The sequence below is a fragment of the Somniosus microcephalus genome, chromosome 4, assembly GCF_052327205.1.
Source record: "Somniosus microcephalus isolate GS21.2 chromosome 4, FLI_Smic_1.0, whole genome shotgun sequence".
NCBI classification, from domain to species: Eukaryota; Metazoa; Chordata; class Chondrichthyes; order Squaliformes; family Somniosidae; genus Somniosus; species Somniosus microcephalus.
In genome coordinates, this window is record NC_140990.1 from 280,274,783 (window position 1) to 280,297,716 (window position 22,934).

Sequence of the window (22,934 nt, forward strand, 5' to 3'; positions counted from 1 at the left end):
CCCCACCCCAATAGCCCCTTGATTATGCATTATTCGGATGCTTTTAGTGTCTTCTACCGTGAAGATTTCTCCTTCATTCCCCCTGGATTTTTTTACCAATTATCTTAAAGCTGTGTCCACTGGTTACTGACCCCCCTGCCGGTGGAAACCGTTTCTCCCTATTTACTCTTATCAAAACTATCATAATCATACTCTTTTATCATAATTTTGAACGCCTCTATTAAATGTCCCCTTAATACTCTTTTCTCTAAGGAGAACAATCCTAGCTTCTCTGGTCTCTCCACATAACTTGAGTTCCCTCATCCCTGGTACCATTCTAGTAAATCTCTGCACCCTCTCCAAGAACTTGACATCCTTCCTAAAGTGTGGTGCCCAGAATTGGACAGAATGCTCTACCTGAGGCCTTACCAGTGTTTTATAAACATTTACCATAACTTCCTTGCTTCTGTACTCTATGCCTCTATTTATGAAGCCCAGTGTCCCGTATGCTTTTTTTTTAAACAGCCTTAGCAACTTGTCCTGCCATCTTCAAAGATTTGTGTATGTGAACCCCCAGGTCTCTCTGTTCCTGCACCCCCTTTAAAATTGTAAAATTAATTTATATTGCCTCTCCTCATTTTTCCTTCCACAATGCATCACTTCACACTTTGCCTAAAAAGTGCATTATTGGGAGTTGGAGTAAAGAAGGAAAGTGTGCAATAAGGGAGCTGTGCATTAACAGAGCTCAACATGCTATATTATGTACTCTGGACAAGAAAAGGCTCTCTAGCCTCACTTGTTAGACTCCATCTTGTATCCCCAACTTTCCCCCCCGCAACTGCTGCCTACTAGAGGCAAAAACCACAGAGACCCATAGCTAATTAAGGAACCTTTGTCTTCAAGGGGTCAGAGGAATTTTTGACAATCGGGCAAGTCTCAACTATATAACCCAGAATGTTACCATTCTTATCTCATTGTTTTACTTTGATTAGAAGAAAGACTGTGGAGACATAGTGACTTGAAATTTTGAAGGATTCTGTGTGAATCTAGAAGAATAAAACTGCAAAGGACAGCTTAGCAAACTGTCAGATTAAACACTTGGGCCTAAAAATTCGGTGGCACCCCGTTTGGGGCGCCAAGCTCACCTGGGCGCTGGAATTACCGCTCCGGACAGAGCCGCTTGCGCCACCCCGATATTCAGTTTGAACGCCCCAAACGGAAGCGGGGCGCTGCTGGAGGCGCCTCGCGTCCCTCTTGGGGCACTGAAACTGAATATCGCAGCGCCACACACTGCGGCACGGCGCGCTGCGGTACTGCAGGCCTTCCTCCCCTTAAAGGGGAGGGGCCTGCACCAGCGCGATCTCTGATCACGAGTGCCGGCAAAAGAGCCCGGCACTGAGGAGAAGTGCTGGGCTCTCGGGACACAGCCGGCACTGCCCGGGGGGGGGGGGATCAGGAGGCCGGGGAGGACGGCGCGAGGTGGTGCTGGCAGGCGGCCACCGAAAAAAATGGCCGCCCCGCACCTCCCCTTTAATTTACGCCACTACTGCCACAGGTAGGCCCCCCTGAACTGGTTGCGAATTACGACCTGCGCTACGGGGGGGGGCGCAACCCAATATCGCGTTCAGGGCGGTAGCGGGGCGCTGCGCACACCAATGACGTCATCGGTGGCGGCGCAGCGCTACAGGCTAACGCTGCCATTAGCGCCCCGCTAAATATCGCGGGAGGCATGGCCAGTGGCACTAAAGCCACTGAGTGCCCTCTTTAGGTGCTAACTGGTGGTGCAGCCCACCGAATTTCTAGGCCTTGAAGTGCTTTGTGAATTTCAGGAATGGACTGCCAAGAAGCACAGGGAAGGCAGATTGCTGAAACACTCAAAGGGAATGGATTCATTCAACTAGGAATAACTTGGATGAAATGATATCACAAACTTGGATATGCTGGATGGGCTGAATGACTTGTCCTGTAACTACCTCTTTGTTCTATATCAGTGATATGTTTATTCTTTCAGGCCTATGAAGAGCATTTAAAAGAAACAAGTTCCAAGAATCATCAAATTTTGCAGAAAAATCAAAATCTTAAACAAGCGTTGAAAAGCAGGTGAAAAAGATAAATATATTTCCCTTGTTCATTCATACTGCATATAATGACTGAGATAATGGTAGTGTAATTTTATTTTTAAATCTTCTGCTTTGCTTCTTTATTGCTTTAATTATCTAACACAACAGTAACTACTAACCAATCACCTAATTCCTATATAAATCTTTACGAATGTTATTGCAGTGCATTTATTATGGTTGCATTTGTTTCAACAATTTAACATTTTCATTACCATTCAAACTGACAAGATGTGCATCTACTTGTGCCATGAATTGGCCACACAGTGCCTGTGCAAAATCCTTGATTCTGGACTGACAGTTTTTGTGGTATCTGTTAAAGGAGAACTTCAGGATAGTCTTCCACAATGGCTTTATCCTCCCAAGTAGCTATTTGAATACTAAAATCTACAACTTCACCACATGATGACTAGCTTTTCAAAGCTTTCGTCTTCATGTTTGAGTTAGTCACTGGAAAATTGTATTGATCATCAGCCTCCACGTATTTGTTCAGCTGCCACATCAAATTACAATAAAGTTACTCAAACATTAGGACTAGTGATACTGTAGTAATCAAATGGAACTAAGTACACAATCTTTTATTTTACTTGCCCTATATTTTTCCCCCCTGTTTTTCTTTTGCATTTTGTATCTGAAGTTTTTAAATGTATTGCATGCTTTGTTTCTTTTGCCAGGCTTAGGAGTGTCCAAATCGATCTTTAATTCATTATAAATGTGTAACAAGGAACAATGCTGCCATATAAATCCTCTTGGTGGCATTCCAACAGCACCCATATGAGTAAACTCATCTGAGCCACTTCAGGGTTAAATATCTGTTTTTAAAAAAAAAAAGAGATAAATAATTAGGCTTTTGTGGGGCTTGATCCTGGAGTACAACATATACAATATGTATCTTGAATAGCATTGATGAAAGTGAAATGAATTATCCTCATACTGGTATACCTTAGCATATAGTGTAATACTATGTTCTCTACTTTTGAAATTTGATTTAAAGAATAAACACACACATTGTGTTTTATCTATAGTCTAATTTAATCCTGGTGCCATTTGTAGTGTGACTCATATTTGCCAAATGCCCCTCTGTACACTGTCCCCTTGGGACATGGGAGATATAGAGGAGGTACCATCCCCCTTCCCAGTAATTCTACTGCCCATAGCCATTGATTTCTCAGGTTGTAGCTTGCCTGCCTTTACCACCGTTGAGGAACATTTTTTCTTCTTCTGCTGGATGCGGCGTTGACCTTCGCTCATAACCCTTAGCAAGGGCCCTTATCAGAACCTACTGATCAGAGGCTTGCGAGGGCATGTGTGACCACTCGCTGAAGTAGTGCGACAGATGCTACGCAACCTGCTACTCTTATCGGACCGCTCTTTCTGACCGTGACTATGCGGATGATGGCGCCCTCCTCGGTCAGGAAACGGGTGATCTCAGACATGCATTGGAAAGCTTCCAGTGTGTGGCAGCTACCTTTTGGGCTACAGGTTTGTTGGGTAAAGGGAAAAGTCTAGAGTGTCAACACTAACTCTGATACAAGGCATCCAAGTTGATGGATAAAACAAGGATGCAGTGGACAACTTTACTTATCAGTGGAGGTATAAAGCTGTCATTAGATGGGTGTAGCAATGCAGATAAATTGAGGAAAATCGGCTTAGCAGCTTCAGCATTGAAGGACCTGCACAGGTCTGGAGTCAAAAGGTGAAAATCCCTAAGGAAGCACGGATCTATCAACCTGTGTCCTTACAATACTTCTGTATGTATCTGAAACATGGATACTACTTAAACAAAGTATCGAGAATGAAACCATTTCATGTGCGGCGTCAGAGGCGACTGCTGGGAATTAGATGGTTCAGATTCGTCCACAACACGGGTGTAACAACGAAAACCGGACTTAAGATTGAAGTCATCATTAATAGTCACCGCTGGGCACTCTAGGAGACAATGTTCCCGTAAACTGTGCATTGAAAATCTGAATTGAGGTCTGGAAGAGGACACCTACCTGCTCCAGATTGGAGGCCTCCTGGGGGCCATCCTTGGTTAACCTGGCTATATCATATCAGTAACGATCCAGTGGAACTCTAACACTTGGAATGAAGCCATACAGGTCGGTCATGGGCAGTCGACATTATGGCCCTCTGCTGTCTAAGCACAATTGCTTGCTGTGGTCTAATTACATTATAGAGATAACTTGGTTGACTCATTATGATGAGGATTTTAAATTAGTGACTTGATGTTTGTTACTGAACATTTAAATGAAACAAATTCATGTGGTCCTCAGTGTGTTTCTTTTAATCTTCCCTCTCTGCAGGGCATCTCTAAATGAGTTGATGGAATGCAATCTGCATATAAAGAAATTGGAAAAAATGCTCAAGCAGCACAATATTATGTAAGCATCATTTTTAAGTGAACTATTAAAATATAAATTGGGGTCAGTGATAAGGGGTCTTTATATTAAATTCTCACTTAGTGATGAGAAGCTGGGAGAAATGTATTTGTGCCAAAGGTTATTGGAGCATGGAATGGTTGAGGCAGAGCTGATTGCATCTTTTAAGGAAAAATTGGATGAATATTTGCTGCAGAGCACGGTACAAGGCTATGGAGAGTGAAGCAGTGGGATTTGTTTTTGATTGTTCTAGCAATGAGCCAGCAAAGAGACAGTGGGCTTTAAATATTGGTTCTATGATAGTGCTAAGACCTCGGTTGTAATCGTGGAGGATTTCAATCATCCTGACATATACAGGCCACTGTAAATCCCAGTCTGAGTGAGGAAGATTACTGAAGTAGTTCAGGAATCTTTTCTTAAAACTGTAGGTAAAGAAACTCACAAGAGGAAAGGCAATATTGCATTTGCTCCTAACTTACGAGGGAGTAATAAGCCAAATTGAAATAATTGGGGCCCAGTGATAAAGTTGTTAAGTTTGATGTGAGGACCAATGTGTGATGATACAAAGGGATCTGGTGAGGCTAGATCAGTGGGCAGAAGGGTGGCAGATGTAGTTCAATACAAATAAATGTAAAGCTATGAGATTAGTTGGAAGAAGTAAGCATGTAGATTACATATTAAATGGCAATGTTCCAGAGGTAATAGCAGGAAAGAGATTAGGCTTTGATGATTATATCATTAAAACCATCTGTTCACTGTTCGTAGGAGGTGAAGAAAATAAAATGTTGGGATGTATAGCTAAGGATGTGATAATCTAAGGAAGTGATCTTGAAGTTTTATCTGACCTAGGTAAGGCTGTATCTGGAGTATTGTTTAGTTGTGGTCTCCATATTATAGGTAAGTTGTAGAATTATTGGAGAAAGGCCAAAGGAGGGCTACAGGCTGATTCCTGGACTTAGAGGGTTGAATTATGAAGAAAGATTGTAAACCCTTGAACTTTCATCGCTGGTGAAGAGGATGAGGGGGAACTTGAGAGAGGTCTTTGATTTTCATAGACATGGAGAATTTGGAGACAGGAAAGTTCTTATGTTGGATACAGGATTCCAGAACTAGAGCAAACAGTTTAAAGTTAAGAGTACCAAAAGAATATAGGTAATGTTTATTTGTTTACAATATCATGGGTTCAGACCAGTATTGCAGGATGGCTTGGCCTATGGAAGTCTTATTGGCCTGGATTTTGTGGTCCGCAGCGAACAAACGGCACTCGCTGTTCATTACACTTACACTTGCCCACTGACTTTTTATGGGGTTTTGCACTGGAACTTGCTACAGGGAATATGGGACCTGTGTGAACAGGGCAGCAACGGCGTGTCTCCTTAACCAATCAGATTGAATAATCCTTACTGAGAGACACAGTCTAAACCAGGAAGTGTAAATTAGAATATTTAATTCACTGTCAAATCATGTACAGAAAGTGAAATGAAGAGCGGGAAAGAAAGATTGGATAAAGAGAGAGAAAAAGTTATTTAAATTTTTTATTTTATAACATCTGAAGGAATGAGACGCCACACTTGTAAAAATTAATTTTCAGTGCCGGAGAGGTTGTTTGGCAATAATTAAGATTTATCACGCTGTTAAAAAATTTACTTGCACTGGAATGAACAAGCCCTAAATTTTTCTGGCGAGTTTAGTGGGTATCTATCTTGTAAGTACAGCAACTTCATTACATTTCATGTATTTCAATGCCGGGTTTCTCGGCGAGATAGCGGTACAGTAAACTCTTTCATATCTGGCACCGACAGGACCGGGATGGTGCCGGTTGATTAAAAATTCCAGATAACCGAGAGGTAGGCAATTTTTAACAAAAAATAAAAAAACAGTGACTAACTCGGCCACCGCGGGAAACTCTGACTCGGAAAAATGAAAAATGGATGGATTCAGCAAGATTACCGGTTATCTATTTTGCCGGTTATTAAAGAATTCCGGTTGATTAGGTGACGGTTAAACAAGAGTTTATTGTATAATGAAATTTCTGGAGGAGCAGGGCAACTCGGACAGCAACTTCCTGATTTCCACGTTTAACTGCGCAATTAGTCGCCGGAATTTACTGTCCTATTTATTATACTTTAATAGCGGTGAACGCTGATTGCCTCCCCGTTATTTTTACTACAAGATCCAGGCCATTAAATTCATTAGCTGCTTTATTGTGATAGTAGCATACCTGATTTTTCCTGTTTTTCTCATTCTTCCCAACCCCCACACCCATTCCGTTGTTTATTCAGGTCTATCAAAGACCTTTTTTTGATGAAAGCCCTCTGCCTAAAAACATTAATTTGCCTCTGCTTTACTGAGGTACCTCTTTGTATTTCAGTATTTTCTGTTTTTATTCTTTTGTATCACTTGTTAACTTTAAGCCCTATCTTATTATCTGACAGAAGCCTGTCATTTGTTAAAACATCAAGGATATATTTTGTTTGACGTCTTGGACCTAGCTTTTCAGGTAGCGGCTACAGAGGTGGGAATGAAGAAGAATTCGTCAGTACCAAAGTAGAAGACATAGATTGCATGCAGGAAGCCACTTGTAAAAGATTGCTAAAGGTATCTGGACATGTTTGCTCTTATGAATATCCAATGTGTGAAGTGTCTTGAATTTAATGAGGTAATGCATTAGTCTTAGTTTGTGAGCATGTCATTTAAGAGATTTCATCCCTTTAAAAATATGCAGATATTTGCTATTCTATCTAAATGTTTCTAATTAAAGAAAGCAGCATTTTTCTGTATAATTAAATTATTTATACTTGTATGCATATACAGCACACTAAATATAAAAACAAAACTTATATGGGAGAATTTAGAAACTACATTTCGATGTATTAAAAGATCCATGGAAATCAGACTTTGCATTTTCTTGCGAGATTTCAGGCAGCTACTTTAGAACCTTCTGTCTTAAAAGTAGTTAAAAAAAATGGCAGCCAAAACTATACCAGGATTTACAATTTTTTTTAACTGAAAAGTAGGAATATTGGTTTCCTGGGAATATGGATTTCTTTTAAAAGATTTTGTAAATTTCTGATAGAATAAACTCAAATAATTGCTTTTGGTTTGTGCCTAATGCTACTTAATTCCCAAGAGTGTTTTTATATTAGGGACATTTCTAATGCAAAAGCATTCTTGGATTACATTCAAATAACTGTTTATGATTTGTATAAAATTATGAGATTGGGCTTGTACTCGCTGGAGTTTAGAAGAATGAGAGGGGATCTCATCGAAACTTATAAAATTCTGGCAGGACTGGACAGACTAGATGCAGGGAGGATGTTCCAGAACCAGGGGTCACAGTCTAAGGATAAGGACTGTTGTGTATTTTGAATGTGTATTAGAATTGTCCCACATGGGATACTGTAGTGGTGATTTGCAATGCACTATGGGAAATGTAGTGCATTGAGTGAAGAAGCACATTGTAAATAAAATGGCCGTTAACTAAACTCTCCACCCTGGAGTCCTTCTTAATTGTTATATAGGTAAGGGTATAAAAACCCCTTGAGACACAATAAGGACAGAAATGAGGAGGAATTTCTTCACCCAGAGAGTGGTGAACCTGTGGAATTCTCTACCACAGAAGGCAGTAGAGGCCAATTCATTAAATATATTCAAGAAGGAGTTGGATATATTTCTTAAGGCTAAAGGGATCAAGGGGTATGGGGAGAAAGCAGGTACCAGGTACTGAACTTGGATGATCAGCCATGATCGCATTGAATGGCGGAGCAGGCTCGAGTGGCCGAATGGTCTACTCCTGCTCCTATCTTCTATGTTTCTATGACTACGGCTCTCAAAGGATACTCTTATCACATATCAAAGAAAGATGATGACCATTTACTCTAAGGAGTGAACATTCTCCAGCAAAGATTTATAAACTGAGTCAAAAATTGCTTTCACAACCTCATGTAGAAGCTATTCCAGACAATATTTTGCTGTATATGCACCTTGTTGCTACTATAGAGGTGTGGGCTGAACAATTAATTGCACTGAAGGTATTGTAACTTAAATTAGTAATGTAATACAATCCGATACTAAATGATTATAAATACTGTTTATTGAGGAATGTTATATATTGGACTCTGGCATAGAAATTTGTACTAAAGTGAACAATTAATCACCACTTTTTTGATCATAGTTGTCTTGTGTGTTTTTAGTCAAAATAGGTGTTTAAAATGTATTTATAATGGGTTTCAGTTATTGTAACCTCAAATGGCTCATGGTTGATCTCTGCTCTTGGGTCAATTTCAAGGACGGACCTGCTAGTGAGCGTATTCTACCTACCCCTAAACGTTACACTGCTAGGAAAACCAAGTCCAGTATCATTTGTGAGTGGAAGAGAATTGTACATCTGCAGCTCTTTGTAGTAGATTGTTCCAAAACCTAATTTTGGACATATTCAGAGACGCTTACCTTTGTCTGCCCTGTGGGGTGGTTTCATCAACTGGGCTCGCGGTAGTTTGTCTCTACTTTTTGAGCCCACCAGCTTTTATACTGACTATTATAAACAAAACACAACACATTGGGGACTTTGTTAATTAAAATGGGCTAAATTATTTCCAGCTACAGACAAGGGATGAAGGCTGACAAGTGGCAAGTAACATTCGCACCACACAAGTGCCAGGCAATGACCATCTCCAACAAGCGAGACTCTAACCATCTCCCCTTGACATTCAATGGCATTACCATCGCTGAATCCCCCACTATCAACATCCTGGGGGTTACCATTGATCAGAAACTGAACTGGACCAGCCATATAAATACTGTGGCTACAAGAGCAGGCCAGAGGCTGGGAATTCTGTGGCGAGTGTCTCACCTCCTGACTCCCCAAAGCCTTTCCACCATCTACAAGGCACAAGTCAGGAGTGTGATGTAATACTCTCCACTTGCCTGGATGAGTGCAGCTCCAACAACACTCAAGCTCGACACCATTCAGGATAAAGCAGCCCGCTTGATTGGCACTCCATCCACCGCCTTCAACATTCACTCCCTCCACCACCGGCGCACTGTGGCTGCAGTGTGTACCATCTACAAGATGCACTGCAGCAACTCGCCAAAGCTCCTTCAACAGCACCTTCCAAACCCGCGACCTCTACCACTTAGAAGGACAAGGGCAGCAGACGCATGGGAACATCACCACCTACAAGTTCCCCTCCAAGCCACACACCATCCTGGCTTGGACCTGTATCACCATTCCTTCACTGCCGCTGGGCCAAAATCCTGGAACTCCCTTCCGAACAGCATTGTGGGTGTACCTACACCATATGGACTGCAGCGATTCAAGAAGGCGGCTCACCACCATCTTCTCAAGGGCAATTAGGGATGGGCACAAAATGCAGGCCTAGCCAGCGACGCCCACATCCCATCAATGAATAAAAACTATTTTGTTTTCATTGATGTAGGTCTTCAAGCAGGGTATAAGATGGTGTGTCTGCTGGAAGGTATTGAATACTGATTGAAACAGTTTCAAATAAAATTGAGTGTTACGACAGCTTTTACAGATTGTTAGCTATAACCACTTTCTTAAGGTTTGGTGTGTATTTCATCCATATATTTAAAAAAAAATTTTCAGGGCTTGTACAGATCTTTAAAGAAGTTGTCAAAGTTGGTACCTGGGAAAACTATGGCTATATATGACTCAAGTGATGAAGTCAGTTTTGAGGACTTGCAGTTGATAGTGGATGCAATTTTGGACGATTTTGAAAATAAACATGGAAAGATTGCATTACAAGTATGCCTCATATTTAAAAATTTGAATACATTTTAGCTCTGGTATTAAATGATTGGGGGGGAGGGGGGTGAAACCACATACCACTATATTTTATTGATAACAACATGCACTGTAGGCCTACACTTTCTTTGCTTGATCACTGTTACTATTGCACTATTTTCAAAATGTAAACTTAATTTTTTTCCCTTTCCACATATGCAGAGAAGGAAGATTAAATATTACAATCTGCTTGTGGTTTTAATCCTGATGTAATCTGGCAAATCTAGTTCATTGTCAAAAACTAACTCTGCTCGAGTTGTATGGATGAGTTTTAAAAGTAAAATTCTGCACCTGCAATTTTTTTTTTTTTTTTTAAGAAAGAATTGAATTACCCCATTGAGACCTATCTACTCAAACCCCAATTCCCTGTTTTTCCCCAGTAAATGTTTTTGCCCGTTTTGTTTATTGTTTCTAAAACACTTGCCTGGTTGGTGGTTGTTTCTATAATTACCTATTCTGTTTGTAAAACAGGACAAGAAAGGATTTTTTTTTTTTTTTTTTTGCAAATCTCTATTCAAAATTTGGTATCTTGAGACACACACACACACACACACACACACACACACACACACACACACACACACACACACACGATTTTAACCCTACCCACTCAGCATAAACCTGCCGGGCAGGCAGTTAAAATTGCCTGCCGAGTTAATATTGGGACTACAATGTCAAAAGAACTGGCCATCTTAAAATATGCTTAATTTTTTTAACACTCAAAAATCTCTCTATAAATATACTAGTTTTTATAAGTAATAGATAATCAGACAAAAAGATTCACTGGGAAGAGCAGTGTGTTGGGGTCCGAATATCAATATAAAAATGGAATGGACAAAATAGCCGCCCTCTCTGCTGAAATTGTTTTTGGTTCTATGAGCCACTCAAGTTGCATGCAACAGTTTAATCTCAGTTTCAAGACTGAGTAACCTTGAACTTTGGTACTCCTTTATCTGAAGTTCTTTGTTATTACCTTGTACATTTTTCTCTCTAATTGATTTGGCAATGGGACATACCTTTTGTGTTAATAATTGAATCTGGTTGTTGGTTTAGGGAATTCTACCAAAAGCCTTGACTGCTGAAACACATTCATCAGCAATATGAATCTATTAACTTGCAATTTTATTAATTATCTTCATAAACTAATTGTTTATCATTCTAGGGATGTAAAAGTGCTTCACCACAGACACTGGAGGCTATTGTATCTCATTTCCAGAGACTGTTTGATGTGAGCTCTCTCAGTGGAGTCTATCCTCGAATGAATGAAGTATACTGTAAACTTGGTGAAATGAACAATGCTATGAGAAATCTTCGACAACTTGTGGGGTTAGGTAAGAAGCTAGAATTTAGTGCATTTTTGCAGCTGTTATATTTTGCTATAAAATTTAAACATAATATTGTTAGGCGGGGGGAAAAAGTAAATTAAATCAATCACTTCATAAACAAAATTAAAATTTAACATTGATTTTAATTTTAATTATGCTTTATTTTCTCGTGAAAACCTTTTTGAAAGCTTCAACTTCTTTTCAGATGAATCCACTCCTCCTAGTGTGTTAGTGAATATGATTGGAAAACTGTGCAGCTCTGTCAATGCTGATGCCTACAGACAAGTGCAGCAACTCCTGGGCACCCAGGATGTAGACAGGTAATTCTTTTTGGTCAGATATGTCAGACACTTGTAGTAGGACTAAAAAGTTATATCTGCCTAATTTGTAATTAGAGAATCTCTGAAATTTAGACTGAATTAACTTTTGACATTTAAGAATTTATTTTTATTCCTGGAGTACATTTGTATTATGGAAAAAATAAGGATAGTTCCTCTTCATTAGCAAAAATCCTGTAATCTTGTGAAAATAAATTTGGTTAACTTTCTGTTTAGTAATCATACCATTTACTACCACATGGAGTAGTTGAGGTGAATTGCATAGAGGCCTTTAAGGGAAAGCTAGATAAGTGCATGAGAAAGAAATGGGATATGCAGATAGGGTTAGATGAAGTAGGGCAAGAGGAGGCTCGTATGGCGCATAAACTCCAGCACAGACTAGTTGGGCCGAATGGCCTATTTTTGTCCTGTAAATGCTATGTAATTTACCATTCGTTATCACATTTCTGTCGTGCGGGTTTTAAATGACACTTAGGCAGTGTATATCTCAAGTTATGTTAACAAGAAAATCTGAAGTTTTTTTTTAAATGTAAAAAAGCTGTATATAATGTTTTGATTCTACAGTAATTTGTTTCTGTAGTGTTTCTCCAGTTGTGGGAACTGAGTTGTTTCCCCTCTCCCCAATGTTTTAAACTCGCGAATGACTGCAGCATTTACGTCTGAGGGGCTCTTGCTTTGTGCTGTTAAAATACAAACTGTATGTTATACAAGCTAACATTAATTTAGTTTAATAACTACTATATCGGGTTTAATCATTAGTTTTATTTCTACTAGACTAACAATGGATCAAAATGGAAAAAAGTAAAATTTAATTGGAATACACTGTAATTAGAAGTATGCTCAATTCTAAATATGAAGTGAGCTGCTTGACCAAGGTAAACGAGGGTGTATATATATGTGTGTGTGAGTATATGTGTGACACACACAGGGAAAACAGCAGAAATAAAATCTGGAGCAGGTAAGCATCAAAGTGAGAATTTGTAGAACAGAGTTAAAAAATAAATAAGATTTTTAAAAAAGTAACCTCTTGAAAGAAGAGCGTATTTATATAGCACCTCAGGATGCCCAAAGCGCTTTATAGACAATGAACAAGTGTATTTCAATGTAGGAAACACAGCAGCTAATTTGTGCACAGCAATGAAATAAGTGACCACATCATCTGCTTTAGGTGTTGGTTGAGGGATAAATGTTGGCCAGGACACCAGGAGAACATTTCTGCACTTCTTCGATTAGTGCCACTGGATCTTTTACGTCCACCTATTTAATATCTCATCGAAAAGACGTCCCTGCTGACAGTCTAGATTGTGTTCAAATCTCTGGAGTAGGACTTGTCTGAGTCAGAAGGTCATGAGTTCAAGAGTGATACCACTGAGCCAATGCTGACGCCTATTGTGATATTTTTACTTTGTCAAGTTGCTATCAGCAGTACCTCAGCAATTGAAGGCATTATTTAATATAGATTATGCCAAATTCTATGCTAACTATCATCCTAGACCAGCATTATTGTGGTCCTGAAAGAATTTACTGAAAGCGGTACAAAACACAAGGCTACGTTGTGATTGGCACACTGCAATGCAAAAGGGCACTGGGAGGATTGCGTTCTATCGATAAAACACTATTACACAATTGAACTCCACAACTATAACATAGGGTGTATGATCACCTTAGTTTAAGAGTATGCTGCAGTTAAAGGAAAACCATTTGTTTTTAACGGGCCATTGTCGTAAATGCAACCTTGCTCTTAAGTGAAGTCTCCTGTGTTTGTATTATAGACTTTGTTTCGTAAAGACATTTAATTTTTTTAACTTTTTAGCATAATCACTAAATTGGAAGAACATGAAGAATTCTTTCCAGCATTCTACACTCTCTTTCAGGACTTGCTCCAGATATTGGGTAAGAACTACTTCCTGAATTATTTTACCAATTCCTTTTATGCTAGTGTAGGTTTTTGTATGGGATTCACATCCAGATAGTTGGCTAATGCCAGTACTATAAACTTTTTAAACATTTTATTTTAACCTTGTTTTTACCATAACTCTGCAATTTTCCAATGTTGTTTTTGAGGGATGACCTATGTTTAAACACATCTGTTGGCATTAACACTTTTCTCCATTCAAACTTGCTATGTTCTAATTGTATGACTTGCTCCTTTTGTTACAGAGATCGACAGTATGGATCATATTTTACCAGCAGTCTGTGCTCTAAAGCTGGAAACCAGATAAAACAGACTTGAGAGAATTCCAAGCATTTGTAATGAATTTGCTTGCCAGCTGGTGCTTATGCAAATGTTTATTTTTGCAATACTGTAGACTTATCTATTTATAATGTGAATTTCTATTTTTGGATATGCTTTAATTAAATATTTGTTTTAACTACCTCAAATTTGTGAAACATTCTTTTGCCAATAGTGTACTTTGTTCTTGATCAGTGAATTTTTTTTTTAAACAAAATATGCGGTCCTATGGAGACACTTGCTGTACATTTCAGTAATATGCCACAGCAGCTGAAAAGTTTTTTGAGCAGCTGAAGTTCCCACATATTTGCAAATCTTCAGGGCATGTGCCTAGTCATTGAAACTGGACTTCATGGGCAAACAAAAAAGGGTAATATTCATTCTGTAAAGCTCCAGAATAACCCCAGAAATGTGGTGGAATTGAAACCGCAAGATCTACTTCCTCATGTACAACGTTCATTTTATAGCTTGGTGAGCAATGCAACTTTGAGAGACGAGTCTCTTATTCCACTGCTGCAGATAGATTTTTGCCATTCATCAGGGAGTACTTGTTTTAAGATAGGTATTTCATGTGAGGTAACCCAAGAGCTTCAAGTGTAAGAAGCTCTGTTTATGGTGGGAACAGATGAACTGTACCCCTGCATCAGTCTAACAATGAAGTTTCACACCCAATCTATCTTGCCTGCAGAAACCTTCCTTGAAGACTGTGTTGTCAGCAAAAACTGTCTGAGCAAAAGTTTAAGTGCAAAGTAGGCCCTGATATTTACTGGGGTGGAATTTCCAAGTCTGTGGGGGGGGGGGGGGGGGGGCGGCAGAGGTGTAAGTCCGAGTGTCCCTGAAACTCCACAGCATGTGTTTTTTTTTAGCATGTTCCCTGCGTGGATGCTGAGCGGGTGGGAATAGTGTGGTTTGGGGGATGGTGATCACACAAGGGGTCAGAGATCAGGGAGAAGAGAAGGTTAGCTTGGGGGTCAGTGATTGCAGGGATGGGGAGTTCGATCGTGGGGAGGGAAGCAGCTTAACTTTGGCGGGGGGGGGGGGCGCAGGGGAAGTGCTCCTGGAAAAGCACTTGCCTCCCTTTAGGGAACATTTGCTTCCCTTTCCCAAGGCCTGGGAAACCTGGCCAGCTAGTGTTTAATGCTGGAAAAACTTAAAATCTGAGGCACGCAGCCTCAAAAAAAAAAAAAAAATCTATGCCTCCTGGGAGCCGGTTGGTTGCCCATTCCGCCTCTTAAAACCAGAAGTAGGCAGGTTGGGTTTGAGTTTGAGATTAACATCCCACATGTTTTTGGGGGTTAAAATTACCCCACAGTTGCTGTAGCTGTAAAATCTGACTGGGTCATACTGCTACTTTCTCAACATGGACTTTGATGATTGGTCTTATGTACAGCAACAAATGGCTGAGTATCTTTTGATATTTAGGTTGTCAGATTAGTCACTAAAATGTAATCAATGATAGATTTTTTAAAAAGGAGCTGACTTTACATCTACTGAGTGCCAGGACACTAGACAAAGTAAACACAGTGGTTGTTCATATGAAATCAATTTATTATTTACAGCTGCTAATAATAGCAAATCATATTTCAGTAGCCATGCTCTGTTCATGAGCATTTTCCTTAAAGCATTATACTCAAATAACTGGCATCACATGACATTTACAAATGTAAATATTTGTTAAAAATAGACCTGTTTTTCCTTAATAAAGAGTTAACTGGCAATATTTGGCTAATTCTTACAACAATGAAATGTGTTGCAATCTGTTCTTTTGAAAATGATTTTCCAAGATATTGGTCCAATTAACGTGAATCATTGATATGAGACTCACTATTTTGATATCAGATTACGGGGCTTGAGAATTCTCAGAAGTACCGAGTACAAAGTTGGTTTTTTGGTCAAAAAATCTCTGTAAAAATAAAAACTGACTATACTTAAAAGCAAACGTTAAATACTATGTGGGGGAAAATATACATTAAAATCAACACACTAACTGAATTTATCCAGTGTATTTGTACAAACCAAACAACCTTCTGTGTCTGGAATATATACTTCAAACTGACATCAAAAATGAGATTTTTTTTACATTTTGTTCTTCCAGTACACTTTTTTAAATAAAGGGAACCATTTGAGTAGTACTGAATAGTAGTCTGGCAAATGCTAATGAACTCAAAGTTGATTAAGCATGAAAGCCAAGGTGAAATTCAGTTCTGGCTGTTGCAGCTAAGCTATGAACTTTTCTCTCAAAATCTTGTCCCACAAAGTGCAATTTTTCAGGCCTGGAAAGATTCATCAATATTTTCTTAATGGCGAGAGATTGGGGGGGAAAAAAAAGGGATCTGTGTACTCCTGCAAAGACTAATCAAAAAGGCTAATGGAATGTTTCAAGTGGGATGGAATATAACCCAGAAACAGGCCATTCAGCTCCTCTAGCCTGTTCCGCCATTCAATTAGATCATGGCCGATTGGTACCTCAGCTCCATTTACCTGCCTTTGATCCATATCCCTTTATACTTATCAAATCCTTTCATCATTTTAAACACTTCAATTAGGTAAGGGGAGGAAGTTATGCTTCAGTTGTACAGAGCATTGGTCAGACCCCATCTTAAGTACTGCGTTCAGTTTTGGACACTGCACATCAGGTATGATTTATTAGACTTGGAGGGAGTACAGCACAGATTCAACAGAACGATACCGGGACTTAAAATGGCTAAATTATGAGGACAGGTTGCATAAACTTTGGTTGTGTTCCCTTGAGTTTAGAAGGTTAAGAGGTGATCTAATTGAGGTTTTTTTTTAGAGAAGGATCTGAGTAGATACAGAAACTATTTCCTATAGTGGAGGAATCCAGAATAAGGAGGCATATCTTAAAGTTAGAGCTAGGCCATTCAGGACTGAAATCTGGAAGCACTAACAAATTTTGTATTTGTCTTCACGGTAGATGACAAGAAACATTCTGGAAATAGTGGGGAACCAAGGGCCGAGGAACTTAAAGAAATTAGTACTGGAGAAATTAATGGGGCTAAAAGCTGACATCCCCTGGACCTGATGGCCTACACCCTAGTGTTATAAAAGAGGTGGCTACAGCGATAGTGGATGCATTGGTTTTGCACTTCCAGAATTCCCTAGATTCTAGAATGGTCCCCATGGATTGGAAGGTAGCAAACAGAACCCCACTGTTCAAGAAAGGAAGGAGAGAGAAAGCAGAACTATAGAGCAGTTAGCATGACATCAGTGGTAGGAAATATGCTAGAATCTATTATTAGGTACATGATAACAGGGCACTTAGAAAATCATGACTGGGCAGAGACAACACAGATTTATGAAAGGGAAATAGTGTTTGACATCTGTTAGTTTTGAGGTTGTAACTAGCAGGGTACCAGTGGATATGGTGTATTTGGATTTTCAGAAAGCATTCGATAAGGTGCCACACAAGATGATGATGCACAAAATTAGGGCTCATGGGATTGTGGGTAATTAGCATGGATTGAAGGTTGGTTAATGGACAAAAAAATAGGAATAAACTGGTCATTTTCAGGTTGGCAGGCTATAACTAGTGGGGTACCTCAAAGATCAGTGCTTGGGCCTCAGCTATTTATGATCTATATCAATGACTTAGATGAGAGGACCAAGTTTTCTGACAATACAAAGTTAGGTGGGATAGTAACCTGTGAGGAGGACGCAAGGAGGCTGCAAAGGTTAAGTGAGTGAGCAAGAATGTAGCAGATGGAATATAATATGGAGAAATGTGAAGTTATCCACTTTGGTAGGAAAAATAGAAAAGCTGAATAATTTTTAAATGGTGAGACTGGGAAATGTTATTCAGAGGGTCCTGGGTGTTCATGTACACAAATCAAAATTAACATGCAGGTACAGCAAGCAATTAGGAAAGCAAATGGTATGTTGGCCTTTATTACAAAGGATTAGAGTATGAGAGTAAAGAAGTCTTACAGCTATACAGGGCCTTGGTGAGACCACACCTGAAGTACTGTGTACAGTTTTGGTCTCCTTACCCAAGGAAGGATATGCTTGCCTGAGAGAGTGCAATGTAGGTTTACTTGACTGATTCCTGGGATGGGGGGATTGTCCTATGAGGTGAGATGGCATAGACTAGGCCTATATTCTCCAGAGTTTAGAAGAATGAGAGGTGATCTCATTGAAACATAAAATTCTTACAGGGCCTTGACAAGGTAGATACTGGGAGGATATTTTCCCTAGCTGGGGAGTCTAGAATTAGGTGTCAGCCATTTAGGACTGAGGAGGAGAAATTTCTTCACTCAAAAGGGTTGTGAATCTTTGGAATTCTCTTCCGCAGAGGGCTGTGGATGCTCAGTCACTGAATATATTCAAGACAGATAGATTGATTTTTGGATACTAAGAGTAAGAAATCGTGGATTGAAAGAAGTAATAGTCTGTTCTCTAGATCAGCAGTTTGCCTAAGTTGATGACACAAAGATTCCAGTCATGAGGAAAAATAGCTGTACAGAGATCTGAATTAGAGTCAGAACACAAAAACTGGCCTTTGAGTAGGCCTGAAGAGGGATGCAGCAATGAGCTGTAAGATAAACAAGCTGTCTACGAGAAGGCAACAAGATTTTTAGAACAGAGATAAGGAGGAAAATGACCTCATGAGGCTGGGAGGGGGCTGTCACAGGTAACCTCTCCCTTGTAATTGGATGATGGGATGGGTAAAAATGATTGACACCAGGTATCCACCAGCCCATCGAAATAAGGTATAAAAACAGACGACCGAGAGAAGAAAACAGGCAGTTGGGGCGAAGGCTTCCCAGAGGTGGCTACAGCCCAACACCTTGGTCAAGTTTAGCCTCCAAGGTGGCTGACGGCCTAACAGCTTGAGGGATGACCCAGTGGCAGTGACTGCTGCAGCAGATGCAGGAATCCATCTAATCCAAGACCACCGTACTGCCTCGCCATCCGTCCAGTTGTTTTGTTCCATGCCAGGGCCATAGATCGCCCTCATCTGTCATGGGTTGTATGTCTACTGTATCTATTTCAATCACACAATAGTATCAGAGTTATGCTTAAACTAGTTCTCTAAAGTCTTACAACTCCTAAACCCTTTGGGTAATGTGTGTGTGACCTGTGCTCCAAATCTTACAAAGGGAATCAAGGGATATGGAGATAGTCATAGAGTTTTACAGCACAGAAAGAGGCCCTTCGGCCCATCATGTCTGCGCCGCCCATCCATCCCTGTCCAGTCTAATCCCATTTTCCAGCATTTGGTCCATAGCCTTGTATGCAATGGCATTTCAAGTGCTCATCCAAATGCTTCTTGAATGTTGTGAGGGTTCCTGCCTCTACCACCCTTTTAGGCATTGAGTTCCACATTCCAACCACCCTCTGGGTGAAAAAGTTCCTCCTCAAATCCCCTCTAAATCTCCTGCCCCTTACCCTGAATCTATGCCCCCTTGTTATTGACCCCCCTACTAAGGGGAAAAGTTCCTCTTTGTCTACCCTATCTATGCCCCTCATCATTTTGTACACTTCAATCAGGTCCCCCCTCAGCCTTCTTTGCTCCAAGGAAAACAACCCCAGCCTGTTTAGTCTTTCTTCATAGCTGAGGCGCTCCATCCCAGGTAACATCCTGGTGAATCTTCTCTGCACCCTCTCCAAAGCAATCACATCCTTCCTATAGTGAGGTGACCAGAACTGCACACACTACTCCAGCTGTGGCCTCACCAGCGTTTTGTACAGCTCCATCATAACCTCCCTGCTCTTATATTCTATGCCTCGGCTAATGAAGGCAAGTATCCCATATGCCTTTTTAACCACCTTATCTACCTGTTCCGCTGCCTTCAGGGATCTATGTACATGTACACCAAGGTCCCTCTGTACTTCCTAGGGTCCTACCACTCATTGTGTATTCCCTTGCCTTATTTGTCCGTCCAAAATGCATCACCTCGCACTTTTCAGGGTTAAATTCCATTTGCCACTTTTCCGCCCATCTGACCAACCCGTTTATATCGTCCTGTAACCTGAGGCTTTCCTCCTCGCAATTTACCACCCCACCAATTTTCGTGTCATCTGCGAACTTACTGATCATACCTTTTACATTCTCATCCAAATCATTTATGTAGATCACAAACAACAAGGGACCCAGCACCGATCCCTGAGGTACCCCACTGGACACAGGCTTCCAGTCACAAAAGCAACCTTCGACCATTACCCTCTGCCTCCTGCCACTCAGCCAGTTTAGGATCCAACGCGCCAAGGCACCCTGGATCCCATGGGCTCTTACCTTCTTGACCAGTCTCCTATGCGGGACTTTGTCAAAAGCTTTACTGAAGTCCATGTAAACCACATCCACAGCATTTCCCTCATCCACCCCCCTAGTCACCCCCTCGAAAAATTCAATCAGATTGGTCAGACATGATTTACCCCTTGACAAAGCCATGCTGACTATCCCCGATTAATCCTTGCCTCTCCACGTGGAGACTAATTTTGTCCCTCAGAATTTTTTCCAATAATTTCCCTACCACAGATGTTAGGCTCACTGGCCTGTAATTCCCTGGTTTATCCCCGCTACCCTTCTTGTATAATGGTACTACATTAGCTGTTCTCCAGTCCTCTGGTACATCCCGTGGCCAGAGAGGTTCTGAAAATTAGTGTCAGAGCCCCTGCAATCTCCTCCTTTGCCTCCCACAGCAGCCTGGGATACATCTCGTCCGGGCCTGGGGATTTATCCACTTTTTGGCCTGCTAAAACCGCTAGCACCTCCTCCCTCTCGATGCTAATATGTTCAAGTATGTCACAGTCCCCTTGCCCGATTTCTATGTCCGCATCGTCTTTCTCCATAGTGAACACAGATGCAAAAAATTCATTTAAAACCCCGCCTACATCATCTGGCTCTAGTGTGAGAAGGTGGAATTGAGATCAGCCATGATTTTATTGAATGGCAGAGCAGGCTTAAAGGGCCGAATGGCCTACTCCTGCTCCTATTTCTTAAGTTCTTAAAAGGCTGTGGATGCTGGGTTGATTGAAATTTGCAAGACAGAGTGACAGATTTTTATTAGGTAAAGTTGACATGGAATTTGGATCAAAGGCAGGTACAGATCAGCCATATCTAATTGAATGGCGGAATGTGCTCAAGGGGCTGAATGGCCTACTGTTTCTATGTAATCTCTATTGGCATGCAGACTTTAGCTATTCTGCTATATTAAAGTTAATTTGTACAATTCCTCACCATCAGCCCAGTGATTAGAGCAGTTGACTTAATCTAAGAATTGACACTAATTTGGGCACATAGTTTTAAGAAATTTTAGGCATACATGCAGTTCTATATCTCTTGAAACGTGGTCCTAGGCCATCAAACAGAACACTAAGAATTAACAGCACGCTTATTCAATGATTTAACATGAAAATATACAAGATCTTTCTCCAAACTAAACAATAGAAAATCAAATAAGGCTGTGGATTAATCGTAGTATTAAAGGTTTTGTGTTGTTTTGCTTGGCAATCCATCATCGGTCAGTTTGTACCTAAAGGTCATAAAAGAAAAATCAGTAAGATATTAAAGAGGAAATACAATGTTTTCCTGATTGAAAAAATGTATGTTGTCTTCCATACGACAAAAATTAATCAAAGATAACAGTTTATTAAAACCACGGTCATCACAATTTCCTCTCAACACTTAAGATTTCTCTTAACACTTGGAAAATTGCCCAAGTATGTCCTGTCTACAAAAAGCAGGACAAATCCGACCCGGCCAATTACCGTCCCATCAGTCTACTCTCAATCATCAGCAAAGTGATGGAAGGTGTCGTCGACAGTGCTATCAAGCGGCACTTACTCACCAATAACCTGCTAACTGACGCCCAGTTTGGGTTCCGCCAGGGCCACTCAGCTCACCTCATTACAGCCTTAGTCCAAACATGGACAAAAGAGCTGAACTCCAGAGGTGAGGTGAGAGTGACTGCCCTTGACATCAAGGCAGCATTTGATCGAGTGTGGCATCAAGGAGCCCTAGCAAAACTGAAGTCAATGGGAATCAAGGGGAAAACTCTCCAATGGTTGGAATCATACCTAGCACAAAGGAAGTTGGCTGTGGTTGTTGGAGGTCATTCATCTCAATCACATGACATCACTGTAGGAGTTCCTCAGGGCAGTGTCCTAGGCCCAACCATCTTCAGCTGTTTCATCAATGACCTTCCCTCCATCATAAGGTCAGAAGTGGGGATGTTCGCTGATGATTGCACACTGTTCAGCACCATTCGAGACTCGTCAGATACTGACGCAGTCCGTGTCCATATGCAGCAAGACCTGGACAACATTCAGACTTGGGCTGACAAGTGGCAAGTAACATTCGCACCACACAAGTGCCAGGCAATGACCATCTCCCCATGACATTCAATGGCATTACCATCGCTGAATCCCCCACTATCAACATCCTGGGGGTTACCATTGATCAGAAACTGAACTGGACCAGCCATATAAATACTGTGGCTACAAGAGCAGGCCAGAGGCTGGGAATTCTGCAGCGAGTGTCTCACCTGACTCCCCAAAGCCTTTCCACCATCTACAAGGCACAAGTCAGGAGTGTGATGGAATACTCTCCACTTGCCTGGATGAGTGCAGCTCCAACAACACTCAAGAAGCTCGACGCCATTCAGGATAAAGCAGCCCGCTTGATTGACACTCCATCCACCTTCAACATTCACTCCCTCCACCACCGGCGCACTGTGGCTGCAGTGTGTACCATCTACAAGATGCACTGCAGCAACTCGCCAAAGCTCCTTCAACA

General features: G+C 40.8%; 2 protein-coding genes across 8 annotated transcripts in view; one reads left to right on the forward strand and one right to left on the reverse strand.

Annotated features, from left to right (window-relative positions):
• Positions 1–14,322, forward strand: part of cep70 (centrosomal protein 70) — a 47,834-nt gene extending 33,512 nt beyond the window's left edge. For 2 of the 7 annotated variants that reach the window (XM_085986525.1, XM_085986530.1), the window contains 8 exons: positions 1,991–2,079; positions 4,403–4,480; positions 6,970–7,075; positions 10,086–10,244; positions 11,446–11,614; positions 11,814–11,928; positions 13,760–13,839; positions 14,107–14,322. In XM_085986525.1, the coding sequence (XP_085842651.1) occupies positions 1,991–2,079; positions 4,403–4,480; positions 6,970–7,075; positions 10,086–10,244; positions 11,446–11,614; positions 11,814–11,928; positions 13,760–13,839; positions 14,107–14,168 (858 nt within the window). In that variant the 3' untranslated portion in view covers positions 14,169–14,322. The other 5 variants (XM_085986528.1, XM_085986524.1, XM_085986529.1 and 2 more) reach the window with 4 other exon arrangements.
• Positions 14,323–15,703: 1,381 nt separating this feature from the next.
• The window catches only part of LOC147120507 (extended synaptotagmin-3-like), a 152,280-nt gene continuing 145,049 nt past the window's right edge, over positions 15,704–22,934 (reverse strand). Inside the window, exon 23 of the mRNA XM_085986537.1 lies at positions 15,704–21,672. Within this exon, the coding sequence (XP_085842663.1) occupies positions 21,621–21,672 (52 nt within the window). The 3' untranslated portion in view covers positions 15,704–21,620. The remainder of the gene's footprint in view (positions 21,673–22,934) is intronic.